The following is a 21,142-nucleotide window of genomic DNA, read 5'->3' on the forward strand; positions in this document are numbered from 1 at the left end:
CCACTTCTGCCAACAACCAACAATCATCCACCTCAGCCCAGTAGGGCCATACCATTCATCTCCACAAAATACTGACATACACCAGCAACCACAATTGAGGGTAAATATTATTATTTCTGTTGCATCTGTAGTCTTAAGCAACAAAAACATTATCATTTTCATTTTCGTAAGATCTGGATGTCTAAAAAAAAAGATGTTTGGCTTTTGGGGGAGTTCATTCATTCATGTTAATTCGCTGGTTTTGGGGGAGGGGGTCTCAGGAATGTAACCTTATTTTCCCCCTATGTTTTTCAGTTTATATAACACGGATTTATCTAACACAACATTTTCAGGAACTTAACTACCGTGTAATATGAGGGTCTACTGTACTGTATATCACACCTGCAAAATTCCCTGCATTTGCTCCTTGTTTGAGTGCTCTGTTTATGATGAGCGAGTTGTAAAACTCCAGGCCAGTGGGTAAGCCACTGGGCCAACTGGCTACAATAAGATTCATCCAACTGGGTATACGTATTTATACACTATAAGGAGGTTAGCATAAGCCCCACGGAGACCACAATTATTATTATTATTATAATCAAGGGGGAAGCGCTAAACCTGGAGGATTATACAGCGCCTGTGGGGGGGGATGTGGAAGGCATTCAGGCTTAATTCGGGGAACTGGAGCACAGATCCAATTCCCTAAATCAAGAGCCCCTCACCAACATCAAGGAACCTTCCTTGAGGGGTCGGAGACCACAAATACAACAACTTTTTACAGGCTGAGTGGCTTGTGCACTGTCCTGGAGTTTTAAGACTCACTCGCCATGGGTTCAAATGTCACCTGTTCCATTCTTTGTTTGCAATCATGTTATGATTTTGTGAGAAATGATAATTATCATTTGGAAAGGAATTAGAGCTATAGTTTGTGGAAATGAATTTGTTTTACAAAGGCACATGAAATTATAATGCATTTTTACTCTCACTAATCCACTGAACTAAATTTATTATTATTATTATTTATCAGATTGCTTGTAGTAATGGTCAGCTGGGCTTTGGACGGCGGCGACGTGATATCAGTAGCCAGGCGGTGGATCCGAACAAGATCTTTGAGGTTACAATGACAACTTTCTTGAAAGTAGATGAAACACTCAATAATACGAACAAGGAAGATGTGAAGAGCTTCGCTACAGACATGGTGGATAAAGTTGTGAAAGGCATAGGAGCTGTCGAGAGGGCACTTGCCGACGCTGAAGCCTCTCTACCTTGGAGTAGGTCAGCAACTGAGCGCGATGCACCGTTCCAGTCCAGTGAAGGAAATGAACCAGTCTTCATTTACTACAATGATAATAGTGGTCAAAGATACACTCAGAGTTTGTTCACTCTCATAGTAGCTGCTCTTCTTGTCTGCTGTTGCCACTAATGCATTTAAAGATTAGCTAGTAGAAATAAAACCTGTGTGTGTGCATGACCAGTTCAGTTTATGCTGTTACTGGTAAAATTTGATTGCACTTCAGCTCAAAAACTGCTTTCATATTACATGTGATAAGTCATCACAGGTCCACATAGGTTTATAAAATTGCATTTCTCTTTGCCAACACAGGTTTGGTAAGTATGTGTGAATGCATGAATGTGTATGTGCAAAATAAATTTAGAATGCACAATAAAAACAACTTATGAAAAACAATTCGGATTTAAGCAAAATTTCCGTATTTAGGAGACCCTCGTTAGTGGCTCAAGAATGAAGTTAATCATACCTGGCATTTCATACTGGTACATAATGTATCGTATTAACCAGTGTGTTAATGAAGTGTATATGTACAGCATGTATGTGTATATACATACTGTTAGTAAATTTCTTCAAGGAAAGCAGGTGTGGTAAAATTTGAATCAGCTTTAAATTAATGACTTCCATGAGAATTAACTAAGAAAATATGGCATTTTATGTGTAATTTTGTGTTTGTGTATATTTTTTTTTTTCAACAGTACTAGCAGTTAAATATTTAATTATTATATGTTCACTTTAACAATCTGAACTAAAACACTAAATGAAAACTCGCCTTTTACAAGTCAAGTTTTCACTCAACACATGGAAGACACTATGCATTTTCATATTTATATAAATGATTATGTAGTGTTCTTTCCAAGTTTAAGTGCCACAATAGTGTGTATCCTTACAGAACTGTGTAAGAAGTGTCATAGATATAAGTGTGATAAGTTTTTGTACCAATCTACCAACCCATCCTTTTAAGCAAACGTTGGTGGTTTACTGTGTCTAAAGTCACATTATTATTATTATAAACATAACTAAGTGCTAAACCCACAAGGTCTAAAGTCACGATACTTTGGCTGGAACAATTCACAAATAACCCGCACTTAGGAGAGAAACTTATGACTTTAAGGCCTTGTTGCTGCTGGCTGTACACAGTTTGACACACAAACCACAGCCTGGCTGGTCTGGAACTGATTTGAGAAATTTGTCAAGTTCCCTCTGGCTATCTTCAAAAGAGAACTTAAGTTCCTCAAATAAGTTCCTGACCAGCTGGGCTGTGGTGTATACGCTGGACTGTGTGCAACAGCCTAGTTTATTAAGCCTTTATCCACCAGGAAGCCTGGTCAAATGCTAGGCCATGGAGTCACTTAGCCCCGAAAATGTCCTTCGGGTATCCATCCTGAGCCAGTTGTGACTTGACAATAGTCCAGGCTGGACCAAAGCATTGTCATGTGTTTCCTCTCCAAAGTACAGATTATTTGTGAAATGCTTCAAGAGTGATGGTACAGCATCAGTGATGTAAAAAATGTAAATGTCAGGATTTTATTGTCCTGCTTCCTCAGTCTTCTTGCTGGCTCCCTGTTTTCTGTTTGTGCAACAAAACATGATCCCCATATGCATTATTACATTTATTGGTGTTAATATATCAGACATGATTAAATTTACTTAAATCTGGTTAACTAATGCTAACTTTAAGCTATCCCCAAAAAATTGTGGAAGTAAAAAAAATGGCTTAAATAAAATAGAATCAATGTTGCATTAGGAGGAAAGGTTGCAGTCTGCTCTATCATGCATTGTCTTCTAATGAAATGTGTGTGTGTGTGTGTTTGTTTTATCGATTAAATTCTTTTACATTGCGTGAAACACTAACTGTTACTGATAATACCAGTAAATATTTTTTGGCCAGAGTTTCAACACTTAACGCTATTGTAGCTCTTTTAATTTAGTTATTGGATGAATGCTAAATTTGTCCATCTTAAAATTTTATAGTATGACTTTTCAAATTAATGTATCCTTTTGAAAGCTGTTAAAAATATTTGACTTTTTGGTATGACTTTCTTTATGAATAAAGCTATAAAATGCATGACTTCAAATATGAAAAAATAGCAACGTGAAATAATTAACTGAAACCCGAGTATTTCAATGCATTTTCGTACACGTCTTCAGAAGAACTGATTCCTCTGAAAACACGTGTGTCTATACTTTTAATTTTTTCACTGTGGTATTTCTTTACAATTTACATTATTGCTCTTACTGTGGTGTTGGGGAAAACACAGTTTTTTTAATTCTGTGTCACTTTGATCTGTCTATTGCCTCTGCTCCTATTGTTGCCTCCCAGACTGCCTTTATTCCTAGAGACTTGAGGTGCGAGTTACATTGTGTAGGATGTTGGACATCGTGTTACCTAGGGTCCACAGTACAGTGACACCTCTGTATAACAGACTAAAAGGGTTTCTGTTTAAATGAAAATCCTTATCAAAATGCCCTATGCAACTGAGGTGATCCATTGCATGGAGACCCTCAGACACTTGCACTACTACTGATGGGCAAAATCTTGAAGCAGTGGACTTGGTCCTTTGTATCGAATATTTGTCTGGCTGTATATTTTATCAGTTATGCCATCTACCAAACCGGAGTCTATTATATAGAGGTTTTACATTTGTTTCAACAACATCCAAGGAACTTGATAATAGTTTAAATCACAACAGGTTAAGTTGAAAATACAGAGGGTTTGTATCTCTGTGATGACAGATAGGATGATGCATAACAGTAGAGTATATGGGTGAATTACAGCCTTAATGACTCTAACATGCTAGCTATATACTTTAAACTTTACACACCAATCCATAAAAAATTTTCATAAAATGCTGCCTAACACCCTGGTAACAGGAGAGAGAGAGAGAGAGAGAGCGAGCTACCTCAAAGTCTGGGTACTGGGTAGTCTGGGCAAGACTTGGTAGTGCCACGGGCAGTTGCAACTGAGATTTCTTGTCATTAACTGCCCTTGACACTGAAGTCTGCCAACCACTGGCCTGAGAGCCATAATGTAACAGCAACTAACAAAGTGCTTGTACAGCTGTACAGTAGAATAAATCGTATAATACTCTAATGTAAAATAAACTGTGATAGTTTCCTAGAGTTTTATTATATTCTTGTTTTTCTGAATGGCTGCTACACAATCAGGAATGATGCAAGGAAAGAGACCTGATTCCATGGATAGAAAGCCCTAAAAATACAGAGTAAAATTATTGAGCAATGTGTGATCACAGTTGAATATGTTGAGGCCATTTTCCACCAAAACTAATGAGTAAACTTTTTTACATACATTCCTAATGAATTCTTATTTCTGAAATGAACATATACTATGAATTTTACATAACACACTAGTCATTCCCATCTCTCCAAAAGTGCAACACCTTTGTATGTCTTTTTTAAATAAACTGCAAATGATTATAATTATTATTATTATTGAAAGCATGGTTAAGGGTCTCAAACCAAGCAAAAGGATTTTACAGGGAGGAAGAAAAATGGCAAATACAGTGGACCCCCGGTTTACGATATTATTTCATTCCAGAAGTACGTTCAGGTGCCAGTACTGACCAAATTTGTTCCCATAAGGAATATTGTGAATTAAATTAGTCCATTTCAGACCCCCAAACATACACATACAAATGCACTTACATAAATACACTTACATAATTGGTCGCATTGGGAGCTGATCGTAAACCGGGGGTCCACTGTACAAGGAATAGAAATAATGGGTTTTAAGTGAATAAGTAACAAATATCAGGAATAGATTATCCCACAAGAGTACTATGGTATGTCATGAGTAACATTACAATTTCTTTTAATCAATATTGATAGTAACAACTGCTACATATTTTTATCACATAAATACTATATAAAACATGTTTCATGTTACAGAGGCACACTTGTCTGAGAGGCAAAGCTTCCCTGTTGATTCTGCAAGTTACAATGGTTATACAAGTAATGTGACAATTTACAGATGTCACATATTTAAGCACAGACTAAAGATACTATTATAACGAAAAATATAATTTTGTTCATGTCAAACTTTAAGCAAGCTAAAGCACAGCACATCCTAGTGTTACAAAAGACTAGTTTAGTGCTACCTGGTAAGTCAACATGACTGGCAAATTTAACATTGCCATTGTCATTAAAAGAAGAATAAATAGTATCACAGAAATTTGTACTGTGCTTTACAGATATTCATGTGACTATTTTAAGGCCATAATTAATTATAGAAGCACAGTACTATACATACCACAAAACAGAGTAACTATGAACTATTTTCTTTTATTATTTTTTATTATCACACTGGCCGATTCCCACCTAGGCAGAGTGGCCCGAAAAAGAAAAACTTTCACCATCATTCACTCCATCACTGTCTTGCCAGAAGGGTGCTTTACACTACAGTTTTTAAACTGCAACATTAACACCCCTCCCATAATTTGGAGAGGAATCTTTAGGCGACATTTAAGTCAGTTTCGGACAACATCAAGTCACGACTAACTTGATAACGGTCCAGGATGCACAAGACTTGAAACACTTCGGCATTTTTATTGCTGAAATATTCTGCCTACACTGTAGGCCTCTCCAGTATAATACAGATGTGATATTTATCACCTCTGTATTCGAATGAACAAGCCTGCTGTGCAGGGGAAAATGTTGAGGCAGTAAAGATCAGCTTATTGATATTTTATACCATTTATAATATTGTTCAGGATAGACCAGAATGTTGTCTAAAAAATTTTCTTTAATATGTGACTTAATAGTGAACTGTTTCAGCCATGATATAGTGATGTTCATTCTACTTTAGTGTAACAATATTCAGACCAAAGTATGTATAGGGTTACATTTTTATGATAACTATTTCAATGATACAAATTTTCCACATGATACCACAGCCACTGGAAAAAAACTAAACAAAAGAGGTCCTGTGCCCAAGTATTTACTGCCACTGAAAGTCTTTATTTATGTACTACTTTGCTGACATATTGCTTTTGCCAAAGTTGTCTCTCTTTTTGTCCAGTGGCTCAGTGGCAGTGTCTTCATCTCACAAGTGAAGGGTCTAGCCCCTATTCATCTAGTATATAGGTACCTGGATGTTACCTGGCTGTTACATGCAACATCCTGTGGCCTCCTTAGCATGCTGCACTGCACCTCACTTGAAATCAACATATCACTCAAGGTGATTAAGATATACAAAATATACAGGGGCTGAAAGAAAGAAAGATAGTTTATAACACTTGCCAAAATAGGCTCAAGCTGTTGTATGATGCAGCAGTCTATAAACATAAAATGAAGTGTAGGGAATATCAGTACACACTGACTTGTACTTTCAATGTATGGATCATACAAATATGGCATAATGGTCTCTACTCTAGAGATAGGCAGGCCTTTGAGCTACAGTTGAGTTCCAACAACCTTCTACCACCCACCACACTCTCTACAAAGGACTGTGTGAAGAAAACCATCTGAGGAAGGATGAGCATTCCTCAGTACAAATTCACAGTTTGTGGAGTGAGCTCCCATAGCCTACTAGTAACAGATGTGATAGCAAATTTGTCCTCAAACACTTAACCAACTTTACTTGGCTAAAGTACAAAAAACTGCCTCTACGTATCAAAGATGAAGGCTGGCTATAATGGTACCATGGTTACATAAATTTTCTTTGTGCAGATGTGAAGAGCAGCACAAGTGGAGGAATAAATAGTAAATGTACTGGACTAACTGAGGGTAGTATGGTCTTGAGGGACAGCAGGATAATGGATGATAACTGCAGGGATCTTCCAGAAGGAGGCAACTCCTGATACACAAGTTCATGTAATTTTTATTTTTTTATTAACACATTGGCTATTTCCCACTGAGGCAGGGTGACCCAAAAAAAGAAGAAACACTTTCATCATAGATTAATAAAGTTTTTCTTATTATTTTTAGTAATTTATACAGGAAAAGGGGTTACTAGCCCATTCCTCCCAAAATCACATAATGTAGCAATGAAAATAAGTGGAACCCAGAGTTAAGGAATGCCACTTCTAGAAGGATGTTGGACCAAGAGAAGCATGATGTGAGCCAAATACTTGCTCTGCAAGGAAAGTATCCACATGTTTAGAATGTCCACCCACACTGATGCAAAGATTTCCTCCCCAGTGTTCCTCAGCCAAACACCCAACAAGACAGTCATTAAATTTTGGTTTGCCTTGACACATCTGTTTTCCTCACATTTCTGTTCCCTTCCTAGACATTTTTTTAACATAGTGATCATCTCTCATCGAGGCTGGGTCATCCAAAAAAAAGAAATACTTTCACAATCATTCACTGTCTTGCAGAAGTGCAAAAAGCAAATATCCCCACCCCTCTTTTACAGTGTAGGCACTGCACTTCCCACCTCCAGAAGTCAAATCTGGCTAAACGGTCTCCCTGGATCCTTCACAAAATGTTACCTAGACATATCTTCCAGTATTCTCACAGGGTCTTCCATCTCAGGTCTTACTACACTAATTCTTATACTAAAAACACAATAATTACAAATGATTTTAAACAATAGTATGGTAATTAGCATCCTTAACCCTATCAGGGTCGACAGGCCCTCTCAGAGACTTGTTCTCAGGGTCGCCCAAATTTAAAAAAAAAAAATTATTTTTTCTTATGAAAAGATAGAGAATCTTTTCCTGATCATTATGACACCAAAAGTATGAAATTTGATGGAAAACTTACAGAATTATGCTCTCGCGAAGTTAGCGGTCTTGACGATGTTTACGCATCGGCGATTTTGTCCACTTTGAGCCCTATTTTCGGCCAATTCCAGTGTACTAGTCGACAAAAATCATAACTATTTCGCTAGAACTCCATTTTTTCTATCGAATGAGTACAAGAAACCACCTATTTACCGATTTCAACTATCGAATACAGTGGTCAGAATTTAGCCATTTTGCCAATTTCACACAAATTTCAGAAGATGCCAATTTCCGAATAGGGTCCAGAATAAACAAGAAAGACATTCCTGGCACTAAAATAACATTTCCTCTGTTCATTAGTCACGTCCCCATGCCCCTCTTGCATTCTTTTGCTTTCCACTTTGAATTTTTATTCTCACAAAAAAATAGAAGATTTACTGTTATGCAGACTACTGCATTAGTGTAGAAATGGTATAAATAATATCAGCGCACTTGTGAAAGAAAATCAAATTCACCAGTTGACGTGTATTGGACGCATAGCATGATTTGTTTACTTTTGAACTTGGGTAAAAATCGAAGATTTCTGCTACTTGGAACTCAATGTCAAGGTACTTTTCATGGTAAAACCAGTCAAAATCATCTCAATTTCTATATGTCTTCCATTCTATAAAATGAGACCAGGAAAACTAGAATACAACAATAAATACCATACAAAAATACAATGCAAAGTCGCTGTTTTAATCCAAAAACACGGTCAAAGTTTTTTTTTTCTCATTACACACTGTGTGCTGCAGGATTTTTTTTATACTGCGCACACTGACCACATAGACCCATTCTTTCATATGTAGGCCTACCAGCTTTCTCTCGTTAGATTTGAGGGCACTAGAATTTAGGCGTCCTAGTACGTCAAAAACCCTGGGTCGTAAGCTGTACTAGTACGGCCGAAACCCTGAAAGGGTTAAATGGTAAACTTAAAATTTTTACCAAAATTAAATGCAATATTAACCCTCCACTAATAAACAGATTGACGCCTAAAACTCAATTTAAAATAAACAAATGTAATAAATAATGCTGTGTCAGGTCATGCACTGTTCAGTGGTCAAAGCAGTCAGCTCACAATAGAGCTTCCCAGTTTGAATCCTGGGCAAGTCTCCTCACTAAGTAACCTTGTTCACCTACTAATAAGCAAGTATACTTGGGTGTTAACTGACTTATGGTTTACATTCTGTCTGGCTTGGGGGCCTAGATGAACCAAGGGTTTCCCATCCCCAACACCAGTATACCATATATTGTACTGTATACTCACTCTGTCCCCCAACTCAGATATAACCCAGTGTATATCCACTCTGTCCCTGACATTTATACATAATGTACTATAATGTACATACACACTATCCCTGGCACTGGTATACTATACACTGTCCCAGACACCAGCATACATATTATACAATGTACGCTCAGTCCCCAGCATCTGTATACCTTATTCTGTACTGTACATTTACTTTGTTCTGTCCCCAGCACCAGTGAACTGCATACTGTACACACATTCTCCAGCACTGGTATACCGTATACTGTACACTCACTGCTAGCAAATACTTTTTGAACAGTATTACTTGGTCTCCATGTCAAACTGTACAGGGAGAATACTACAGCAGAACCCTAGAACAATGGAGGGAATTAATGTGAGGAGAAACCAGCAAGTCTCTCTGAAATAATAATAACAATGCTCATACATGAATTATAATGAGATGATAATCAATAGCCCCATAAATAATTAGTTTATTCTACCCAAAATGCTTTGTATAAATATAGGCTTTTGATTATAAGAAACTTGTATCAAATATATATTACTGGAAAATAAATTCTTATTATAATTTATACAGTGGAGAAGTAGATATATAATGCACAAGTAACTTGCACAGAGGAAAGAGAAACTTGCGACGATGTTTTGGTCTGACTTGGACCATTAACCAGTCACACACTAACACACAAAAGTAAGGGAGCCAGTGTATATATAACTATATATATACGTGAGGAGGGCTGGGATCGTGCAAGAGCCATTAAGTGATAAATCAAAGCAGGAAGAGAAACTTTACTTTATGACACTTCACCAAAAGTGGGGATTTAACGATAAAGTTTCTTCCCATTTAAGGTGTCTTGGAATTACTATTGCAGAGAACTTTATTTTCCGAAGCATTCCACCTTGCCTAGGTTCGAACACACAGATAAAAATTAATGTTACTCGAAGTGACATAATAATGTCGAAAACTTTACTGAGCATCATTCCCAGCCGTGCAATGTGTGTCGTTTTTACCACTGCATTCAAAATGTTAAGGAAATCTGTAGTAGTGGTTAACATTTATTATTATACAGTACTTGCAACATACAGCAGTAACACGTAAATATAACCAAGAATCATTTCTGGTGCGAGCGTGGCATTTAGTAGAAAAATCAGGTATCTTAAATTTTGAGTTTTACCATTTTAACAAAGCTTGTCTCATTTAGGCCATTCTTCCAGGGTTTTACTACATAATAAAATGCTTCAAACAGTGCTTAAGACAGATTTTCAGATTGAGTGGTTTAATACTACATCACAATGGTGTACAATGTGTTAAAGATAACAGGTAATGTGGAAAAAGACACATATGTACAGTTCAGGACATTTATTGGAGAAAATTTCACCATGAGTGGCTTCTTCAAGACTGAAAAAAGAAACTTGTAGCAAAATTTTCCTCAAATAAATATCCTGGACTGTAGATAAGTTTCTTTCCCACATCTTGTCAGTATCACCATACTATTTTTCATAACTGGTAATACACCTCTTGCAGTGTTTAACCCTTAAACTGTCCAAACGTAGATCTACATTCACTCGCGTAATGCTCCGAATGTAGCTCTACGTTCGATTTTAAATGCTTTCTTATGTAAAAAAAAAACACAGATCTACGTTCACTCGTGTAGCGCTCCGAACGTAGATCTACTTTTTTTTTTTTACATAAGACAGCATGTAAAATCGAATGTGGACAGTTACAGGGTTGACCTCCATAGTTTAGATCACAGCATAACAGGTTATCATACCAAGGCCTTGAGAGTGTCAACCACAGTGTGTATGGAGGGACGAACTTTAGGAGACATCTGCCAACACCCAGCTAGTAGATTTTCCAGGTCAACTGGAGTCCGAGGTGGAGCTGTGCACTTCAACTCTCCACACTCTGCATTAGCTATTACCTGTAAATGTAATTATCACTTTCAAAATACTAATTTCATATATAATTTTATTTTACCGCTCTCATATGCCTTGTTTCTATGACAATCTATTAGTGCAATAAGAAATTGAATGCCATAATAGTCTAACATAATCTTAATTCATTTTCTAATGTTCAAATATACAAAAAACCCACACATAGAGAATGAAATTTATGATGTTGTTTTGGTCCAACTTGTACTATTAACTAGTCAATGGTACTAGTTGGACCGAAATGTCATCATAAGTTTCATTCTTCTATGTGCAGTTTATTTGTGTATTGTTCTGGTCATGGTATTGTGCCACTTTATTTGTAATTTTCAAATATAGATCACAGCATTTCAGGAATGTTGTAATGAAGGAATAGTATATATATCAGTGTACAAGCAACTATTAAAAGAGAATGAAAAGTAGTTTCTAATAATGACTTGCCTGATGATCAGAGAGTTCTGAATGGGGTATGGCTGCCTGGGTGAGCACTTCCCACACCAGCCAACCCCATGAGAACACAGAGCTCTTCATACTGTACTCATCCTCCAATAAAGCCTCTGGTGCTAACCATCTCACTGGCAACACCTACAAAAAAAAATGTGGCTGCAGATTTCATGTCAACTATTGACTAGTGAATACTACACATGTCCTGAACACATTTAAAATGAGTAACATATAAAAATAAATGTTCAAAACAATGTACAATGGTACATTGCGTTTCGAACACCTCCCAACTCGAGCAATTATGTAAGAGTATTTTTGTGAGTGCTTTTGTAAGTGTAATTTTGGGGGTCTGAAATGGACTAATCTAATTTACATTATTCCTTTGGGAACAAACTTGTTTGGTAACGGCATACGAACAGCCTTCTGGAATGAATTATGGCCAAAACTCGAGGTACCACTGTAGCTGTAATGTGTAATATATATTTCATTTTAATATCCATGAATGTTTTAGAGATTAATTTTATTTTTAACACACTGGTTGTCTCCCACCTAGGAAGGGGGTGGCCCAAAGAAAAAGAAATGAAAAGTTTTTCTTGTTTTTACATTCAGTAATGTATACAGAAGGGGTTACTAGCCCTTCGTTCCCAGTATTTTAGTCGCCTCTTATGATATGCATAGTTTATGCAGGAAGGATTCTTCTCTATTTCCCTTTGGAGAATAAGAGTAATAATATTATTATACTGCTACTGAGTAAGTGATGGTGAATGTGCCCCTAGGGAATCACCCTATCCTGGTGGGATATAGCTAGTGTATTAAAAAATTATATACGTACATTCTTAATTACTAACAGCTACAGCAAGTAAAACCAAAGACAAAAAAATTCAAGAAGATTTAGTTGTTTAAGAACCATTTAAACTTAAAACATAAAGGATAGCAATAAACACAACAAAAAGAAGAAAAATCAGAAGGATCATATTCAGAAGAGCCAATATCTAAATAATGGAGATGACACAGAGGTGCAGGTATGGTACAGAATAAGAGTGCTTAGAGCACTGACTTGATAATTTTAAGAATGGCTTGCTATGGGTTTGAATCTTGTCCCATCTGGAAGTTGAATAATGGTGAACATTGCACATAACATCTGCAGCAAGGAGGAGGATGAAGGCAATCAAAAAGTCATATTTGAGGGTGCTGTGTGGTGTAGATATGGTGTATTTAATGCACAAGAATATGTACAACATGGCTTATAGCCGGGTATCTCCTTGTAAATATAAGATTGTTAAAATCAGCATTTTTTCACTCATTATTAGAGGATATGCTGACCAAAGACATGCAAAGTAAAAAAAAAAAATGGGGGAGGAGGGCTGTGGAAACTGTCCCTAGAACTCCATGCAAACACTGGTCACTTGTACACTAATGTGAAATCTCATTTGAGGCAATCAAGACAGAAGCAACAGATAAAATATAATACCTGATTTCTGTATGTACAGTACTCAGCAGAGTAAGCATCATGGGTGAGTGCTGGGGAAGCTAGTTTGACCTGTAGAGCTGAGGTAATGAGACAGTTACGAGCGGCGACGTCCTTATGAGTGTGACGCCGACCACTCAGGTATTCCAATCCTTCGGCTACCTACATCAAAGCAGAACATAGTTATATATATAAATAAATTATATATATATATATAAATATAAATATATAAATATATAAATATATAAATATATATATATATATATATATATATATATATATATATATATATATATATATATATATATATATATGCAATAAGATCCAAGCGCTTTCGTGACTACTCACATTATCAAGGAACTATGAAAGTAAAGCATCCAAGGAAGCTATATAAGGGGTCTGGTCGGCACCTCACTATCAGATCCCACAACGGTTTAAACACGTGACGCGCGGCGAGCCAACTTGGAAAGGTCCTTGGCACAACTCACCCCACAAACTATTCTACCCAAGAAATAAGAAATTTTAAAGATTATTTGTCCAGTGTATTATTAAATTCTTCCCAAATTCTATTAATTATAAATGGATCTAATTTATATAAACCAAAGGAAATATTCATATTATTGTCAAAACTGCTTTTTATGAAACAAGATTCAATTATATTCCTGTCGACCATGGACTTGCTTGATACTACTTTCTCAACTTTTTGAAAATCAATTGGATGGTTAAAATCTCTTACATGAATAAATAGAGCATTGGAATCTTGTCCAGTTCTAATGCTATATTTATGTTGTTTTAATCTTAGTTCGAGATTTTTACCAGTTTGACCGTAATAAACTTTATCGCAAATTTTACAAGGAATCTTATAGACACATCCATCAGCATTTTGGGGGGAATTCTTTATCAAAAGTTTTTTTACTGTATCGAGATTTTTGAATACAACTTTAATATTAAAAGTCTTAAGAAGGGAAGGCATATCAACCAAGTTTTCATGGTAAGGGAGAACCAACATATTTTTATTTGAATAAGGCTGGTTGTCCCTTTTTGGATTGTAAAAAGTATTTCTGGCAACTTTAAAAGATTTATCAATTACATTTCTTGGGTACTTTAAATCATTACCTATTTCATAAATTTTGGATATTTCCTCATCTATGAACTCAGGACTACAAATTCGTAAAGCTCTCAGAAACATTGATGAGAAAACAGACAGTTTGACTCTATCTTGATGCGAGGAATAATAGTGGACATAGGAACAGTTATTAGTAGGTTTTCTGTAAATTTTAAATTTGAATTCATTATTACCCTTAATAATTAAAACATCTAGAAAAGGCAATGAGTTATTTTCTTCAAACTCAACAGTAAAGTTTATTGAATGGGCTAAGCTATTTAATTTTCCAAGGAAATGGTGTATATCTACATTTTTGGGCATAAGACACAAAATATCATCAACATATCTGAACCATTTTGCTCTATTAGGGAGGATTGTGTTAAGTAACCTTGTTTCAAAAAATTCCATGTATAGGTTACTAAGAACAGGTGAAAGAGGATTTCCCATTGCCATACCAAACTTCTGAGTGTAAAATTTATCATTAAATACAAATTTTGCATCAACAATGCAAAGTTTAATAAGTTTAATGATAGTAGGAACTGGCAATGGTAAATCATAGTTAACGAGTTCTTCAGATAAGAAACTTAATAAATCATCAACAGGAACTTTCGTAAACAAGGAAGTAACATCAAAACTAACCATGTTAAAATCATTTAGGTCAGTCAAGGAGCTTAATTTATCAACCAAGTCTATGTTGTTTTTAACATTAAAGTTAGAAATTTTGCCAACAATAGGGCTCAAAATATCAACAAGCCATTTGGATAATTTATATGAAACTGACCCTATGGAGCTAATAATTGGTCTGACTGGATTCCCTGGTTTGTGTGTTTTTATTAGTCCATACATGTAAGGCAAAGATGGATTAGTGGAAGTAAATTGTTTGACTAATTCATCTTTGCCTTTCAGTAGAAGTTTTATTGTTTTATTGAAATTGCTCCATAGGGTCAGTTTCATATAAATTATCCAAATGGCTTGTTGATATTTTGAGCCCTATTGTTGGCAAAATTTCTAACTTTAATGTTAAAAACAACATAGACTTGGTTGATAAATTAAGCTCCTTGACTGACCTAAATGATTTTAACATGGTTAGTTTTGATGTTACTTCCTTGTTTACGAAAGTTCCTGTTGATGATTTATTAAGTTTCTTATCTGAAGAACTCGTTAACTATGATTTACCATTGCCAGTTCCTACTATCATTAAACTTATTAAACTTTGCATTGTTGATGCAAAATTTGTATTTAATGATAAATTTTACACTCAGAAGTTTGGTATGGCAATGGGAAATCCTCTTTCACCTGTTCTTAGTAACCTATACATGGAATTTTTTGAAACAAGGTTACTTAACACAATCCTCCCTAATAGAGCAAAATGGTTCAGATATGTTGATGATATTTTGTGTCTTATGCCCAAAAATGTAGATATACACCATTTCCTTGGAAAATTAAATAGCTTAGCCCATTCAATAAACTTTACTGTTGAGTTTGAAGAAAATAACTCATTGCCTTTTCTAGATGTTTTAATTATTAAGGGTAATAATGAATTCAAATTTAAAATTTACAGAAAACCTACTAATAACTGTTCCTATGTCCACTATTATTCCTCGCATCAAGATAGAGTCAAACTGTCTGTTTTCTCATCAATGTTTCTGAGAGCTTTACGAATTTGTAGTCCTGAGTTCATAGATGAGGAAATATCCAAAATTTATGAAATAGGTAATGATTTAAAGTACCCAAGAAATGTAATTGATAAATCTTTTAAAGTTGCCAGAAATACTTTTTACAATCCAAAAAGGGACAACCAGCCTTATTCAAATAAAAATATGTTGGTTCTCCCTTACCATGAAAACTTGGTTGATATGCCTTCTCTTCTTAAGACTTTTAATATTAAAGTTGTATTCAAAAATCTCGATACAGTAAAAAAACTTTTGATAAAGAATTCCCCCCAAAATGCTGATGGATGTGTCTATAAGATTCCTTGTAAAATTTGCGATAAAGTTTATTACGGTCAAACTGGTAAAAATCTCGAACTAAGATTAAAACAACATAAATATAGCATTAGAACTGGACAAGATTCCAATGCTCTATTTATTCATGTAAGAGATTTTAACCATCCAATTGATTTTCAAAAAGTTGAGAAAGTAGTATCAAGCAAGTCCATGGTCGACAGGAATATAATTGAATCTTGTTTCATAAAAAGCAGTTTTGACAATAATATGAATATTTCCTTTGGTTTATATAAATTAGATCCATTTATAATTAATAGAATTTGGGAAGAATTTAATAATACACTGGACAAATAATCTTTAAAATTTCTTATTTCTTGGGTAGAATAGTTTGTGGGGTGAGTTGTGCCAAGGACCTTTCCAAGTTGGCTCGCCGCGCGTCACGTGTTTAAACCGTTGTGGGATCTGATAGTGAGGTGCCGACCAGACCCCTTATATAGCTTCCTTGGATGCTTTACTTTCATAGTTCCTTGATAATGTGAGTAGTCACGAAAGCGCTTGGAATTTCTCTATTCTTTCAGAGTGGTTGTTTTGCATATATATATATATATATATATATATATATATATATATATATATATATATATATATATATATATATATATATATATAATATATATATATATAAATATATAAATATATAAATATATATATATAAATATATAATATATATATATATATAAATATATATATATGCAATAAGATCACAGTAAACAGGTGATTTCAGAATATGCAAAACAACCACTCTGAAAGAATAAGAAATTCCAAGCGCTTTCGTGACTACTCACTATTATCATAGTTCCTTGATAATGTGAGTAGTCACGAAAGCGCTTGGAATTTCTTATTCTTTCAGAGTGGTTGTTTTGTGTATGTATATATATATATATATATATGTATATATATATATATATATATATATATATATATATATATATATATATATATATATATATATATAAACAATGTTTAATATGACAGTTTAGCTACGTATTACAAACATCTGACAATGTATTACAGATATATCTGATGCTGAATGTCTAAGCTTTTACACGTCACACCTGTAGTGAAAGACTGAGGCACTGGGTCTGTGTGAGAGGCGGTGGCCGGAGGCTACCAAGGGGTCGGGGTGACTCTTTTCTTGTTGCCAGCAAAAACTGCTTCATATCACCCTTAACAAAGAATATTTTATATTACTATACATGTAATTTTTTCATAAATACAAAACACCATATAAAAAGATGAATGTAGGAATTAATGAGCCATCTCCTATAATGTGGCACAGTACTTAAAATTCTATGCAACAAGTTAATCACTGATATTACAGTGCCTATCTTCGTGTTACAGGTGGAAGATACTGTATTAATTATAATGAATACAAAATTTTCTGTTTTGCTAAGCTCATATTTTAAAAATTCAATTAAGCCAAAAACTTTTGCATGGCATGTATTAATAAACATATAATTTTTTTTTAATATACTGGCTGTCTCCCACTGAGGCAGGGTGATCCAAAAGAGAAGAAAACTATCAAATTTTCTTCTTTTTATATTTAGTAATCTATACAGAAGGGGTTAATGGCTCTTGCTCCTGGCATTTTAGTTGCCTCTTAAGACATGCATGGTTTACGGAGGAAGGATTCTTTTCCACTTCCCCATGGAAAATGAATATACAAGTTACTACATCAAGACTCCTAATAAATAACTTACCCAGTCAGTGTACTGGGTGATAAGAAGGTGAGGAGTACGAGAGGTGCACAGGGCCAGGGTGGTGACCACGTTGGGATGTGCAGGACCACCAAACATAGCTGCTTCTCTACACACCTCTGCTAGTAATGTCTCATCCCTGGTGTTCACCACCTGATATTGGTACATCAAACATCTGAACTTTGAAATATGACTTGGAAAGCAGTGCTACTAAGGTAACTTTAAAAGCCTTTACACTACTTGTTATGCTTAATTTTATCAGCTATTTATGTATGAGAGCCATTAAATATATTTCTTTTTCTTTCAACACACTGGCTGTATCCCACCAAGGTGGGGTGGCCCAAAATAAAAAACAAAAGTTTCTCCTTTTACATTTAGTAATATATACAGGAGAAGGAGTTACTAGCCCCTTGCTCCCGGCATTTTAGTCGCCTCTTACAACACGCATGGCTTACGGAGGAAGAGGTAAGAGGAAATAAACAAGAACAAGAACTAGAAAGAAAATTGAAGAAAACCCAGAGGGGTATGTATGTATATATATATGCTTGTACATGTATGTGTAGCGTGACCTAAGTGTAAGTAGAAGTAGCAAGATGTACCTGAAATCTTGCATGTTTATGAGACAGAAAAAAGACACCAGCAATCCTACCATCATGTAAAACAATTACAGGCTTTCGTTTTACACTCACTTGGCAGGATGTTAGTACCTACCTGGGTGGTTGCTGTCTACCAACCTACTACCGACAATTAAATATATTTACTCTGATTATAACATTCATGGGAGAAGTGCTAAATCCATAGGAATAGGAATGTGAAATTATTAGGTTCAATCCAAAGAAAGGAAGGTCAAGTTCAATTCTTTATATCAAGAGCCCCTCACTGGCATCAAGGAATCTCTTGAGGGGTTATTTACCCTAAGGAAACCTCATTTCCCTGTTTATATGCTGTACAACAATAATGTATTATAATCCTGAAGCATCTCTTAATTCCATTAAAAAAGTCTTTCATTTTCTCATTTTTTAAGCATTTCCATATCTGAAAATTTTCATTAAAATTAAAATACACACAATTCAAAAGAATACCTTGACCATGACAAGTTTTTCTGGATCAGGGGGCACATCCTCTCCATCAGACTCCTCTGTCGAGTTTCTTAATCTTGCCAGCTGAACATCACCGAACTCACCACGTCCTGGAAGATAAAACACCCTCCTTAGTGAGAAAAACAAAGTAACAATTTTGATGAGACATTATATCATCTGTAGTATCAGCACACCTCTGGTAAGATAGTAATGGAGTGAGTGATGATGAAAGTTTCTTTTCTTTCTCAGATTGCCCTGCCTTGGTGGGAATGGCTGATGTGTTAAGAAAACAATATATACATGAATATATGTATACACACATATATTAGCATGTCAGATATAGCTTTCAATAATAAATGCCGTATAGTACAAAGAATCTATTTTATTACTAGTCAGAGTTTAAAGTGCAATAACATCCCATATCATTGGAGAATAATTTTAAGGTAGCAAGTTCATTCTTTGATTGGAGTATCACATGCAACTTCAGGCATATCATACAGCTACTAAGAACATTTTGTATACTCACCCTACTACTACATTCTGGTATAACATATGATACTTACCTAGTGTGAGAAGCACTTGAAGATTTTCCCTCTGTATGGTAGGTGTCTCTTGACCTAGTTGATTCACTGTATGATTAGAATCTTGTTTTGTATACAGATTTTCACTTGGGCCAGCATGAGCTGCACTCTGTGTCGAGGGTGAGGAATTGGGTTGTAACGGTGACGAATGCTGAGTGGAAACTGAAGATCCTCCTAAGGTTCTGGTTGATGCCTGTGATAGCCCCAGATGAGTGGAAGTACCCAGTGTGTGAGTGGACACCTGTGAGAGTTGCACCTGGCAGGAGTTATCCAGTTTATTGCCAGCCATAGTGGTGCCTGTGCCCATGTCTCGAGTCTCTGGCTCTCCCAAGCCTGGTATGGTGGAGTACACCAACCTCTCTTGCTCCTCAGGGTTTTGAGCTTCATCAACTCCATCACCTAAAAAGTATATCTTTCTTGATATTTAATCAATCAACTATAACATGCTTTAATATAACTGAATAAAAGCGGGTGACCTAAGAGTATTATATAACACTCAAGACATTAACCCTTAAACTGTCCAAACAGATCTATGTTCACATGCGTAGTGCTCCAAAAGTACATCTATGTTTTTCACATATTTTCAAATATAACAAGAAAAAAAATGTAGATCTAAGTTTTTTTACACGTTTTCAAATGTAAAAAATAAAAAGAAGCTCTATGTTTTTCTACATACTTTCAAATGTTGAAAAAACGTAGATCTATGTTTGGACAGTTTAAGGGTTAACATGTATATTCAATTTTACCTCGAGTGTGTTGAGGCGAGTGCTTTAATTTTTGTCGTCGCTGCCTGCAGTAGATGAGCATGGCACCTACCAAGGCCATGTAAGCTGCTGCTCCACCTACAGCCACACCCACAGTCCGACCCAATAGCTGCGCACTTTCCCCTGAAAGCGATGTTTGTTAAACTATAAAATCAAGTCCAGTACTGGGGTGCTGACCCTTGGAACAGCCTCCAGGCTGACTCCAGGTTGGCAGATGTTCATAATGACTATGATTATAATTTCAGAAGTTCAGTAAACTCGAATGTAGGAATTGAGAAGATTTTTAGGTCTTTCTTTCTTTCTTTCAACACACCGGCCGAATCCCACCAAGGCGGGGTGGCCCAAAAGGAAAAACAAAAGTTTCTCCTTTTACATTTAGTAATACATACAGGAGAAGGGGTTACTAGCCCCTTGCTCCCGGCATTTTAGTCGCCTCTTACAACACGCATGGCTTACGGAGGAAGAATTCTGTTCCACTTCCACATGGAGGTAAGAGAAAATAAACAAGAACAAGAACTAGAAAGAAAATAGAAGAAAACCCAGAGGGTGTGTGTATACATATGTTTGTACATGTATGTGTAGTGTGACCTAAGTGCAAGTAGAAGTAGTAAGACGTACCTGAAATCTTGCATGTTTATGAGACAGACAAAAGACACCAGCAATCCTACCATCATGTAAAACAATTACAGGCTTTCATTGTACATTCACTTGGCAGGACGGTAGTGCCTCCCTGGGCGGTTGCTGTTTACCAACCTACTACCTAGGATTTTTAGGTCTGTTGTCTAAAAAATTAATGATGGCCAGTTCCTCTAA

General features: G+C 35.7%; 2 protein-coding genes across 6 annotated transcripts in view; one reads left to right on the plus strand and one right to left on the minus strand.

Annotated features, from left to right (window-relative positions):
- qsm (Zona pelucida superfamily protein qsm) overlaps positions 1-4,384 on the plus strand; it is a 145,623-nt gene extending 141,239 nt beyond the window's left edge. For all 5 annotated transcript variants that reach the window (XM_053786412.2, XM_053786411.2, XM_053786413.2 and 2 more), the window contains one exon: positions 1,007-4,384. In XM_053786412.2, the coding sequence (XP_053642387.1) occupies positions 1,007-1,402 (396 nt within the window). In that variant the 3' untranslated portion in view covers positions 1,403-4,384. The remainder of the gene's footprint in view (positions 1-1,006) is intronic.
- LOC128695653 (inactive tyrosine-protein kinase 7) overlaps positions 3,541-21,142 on the minus strand; it is a 201,003-nt gene continuing 183,401 nt past the window's right edge. The window contains exons 15-22 of the mRNA XM_070093156.1: positions 20,312-20,452; positions 19,548-19,964; positions 18,988-19,094; positions 17,909-18,058; positions 17,264-17,374; positions 13,101-13,259; positions 11,627-11,770; positions 3,541-11,178 (exon numbers count right to left, since the gene is read on the minus strand). Coding sequence (XP_069949257.1) covers positions 11,023-11,178; positions 11,627-11,770; positions 13,101-13,259; positions 17,264-17,374; positions 17,909-18,058; positions 18,988-19,094; positions 19,548-19,964; positions 20,312-20,452 — 1,385 coding nt within the window. The 3' untranslated portion in view covers positions 3,541-11,022. The remainder of the gene's footprint in view (positions 11,179-11,626; positions 11,771-13,100; positions 13,260-17,263; positions 17,375-17,908; positions 18,059-18,987; positions 19,095-19,547; positions 19,965-20,311; positions 20,453-21,142) is intronic.

The sequence above is a fragment of the Cherax quadricarinatus genome, chromosome 42, assembly GCF_038502225.1.
Source record: "Cherax quadricarinatus isolate ZL_2023a chromosome 42, ASM3850222v1, whole genome shotgun sequence".
NCBI lineage: Eukaryota > Metazoa > Arthropoda > Malacostraca > Decapoda > Parastacidae > Cherax > Cherax quadricarinatus.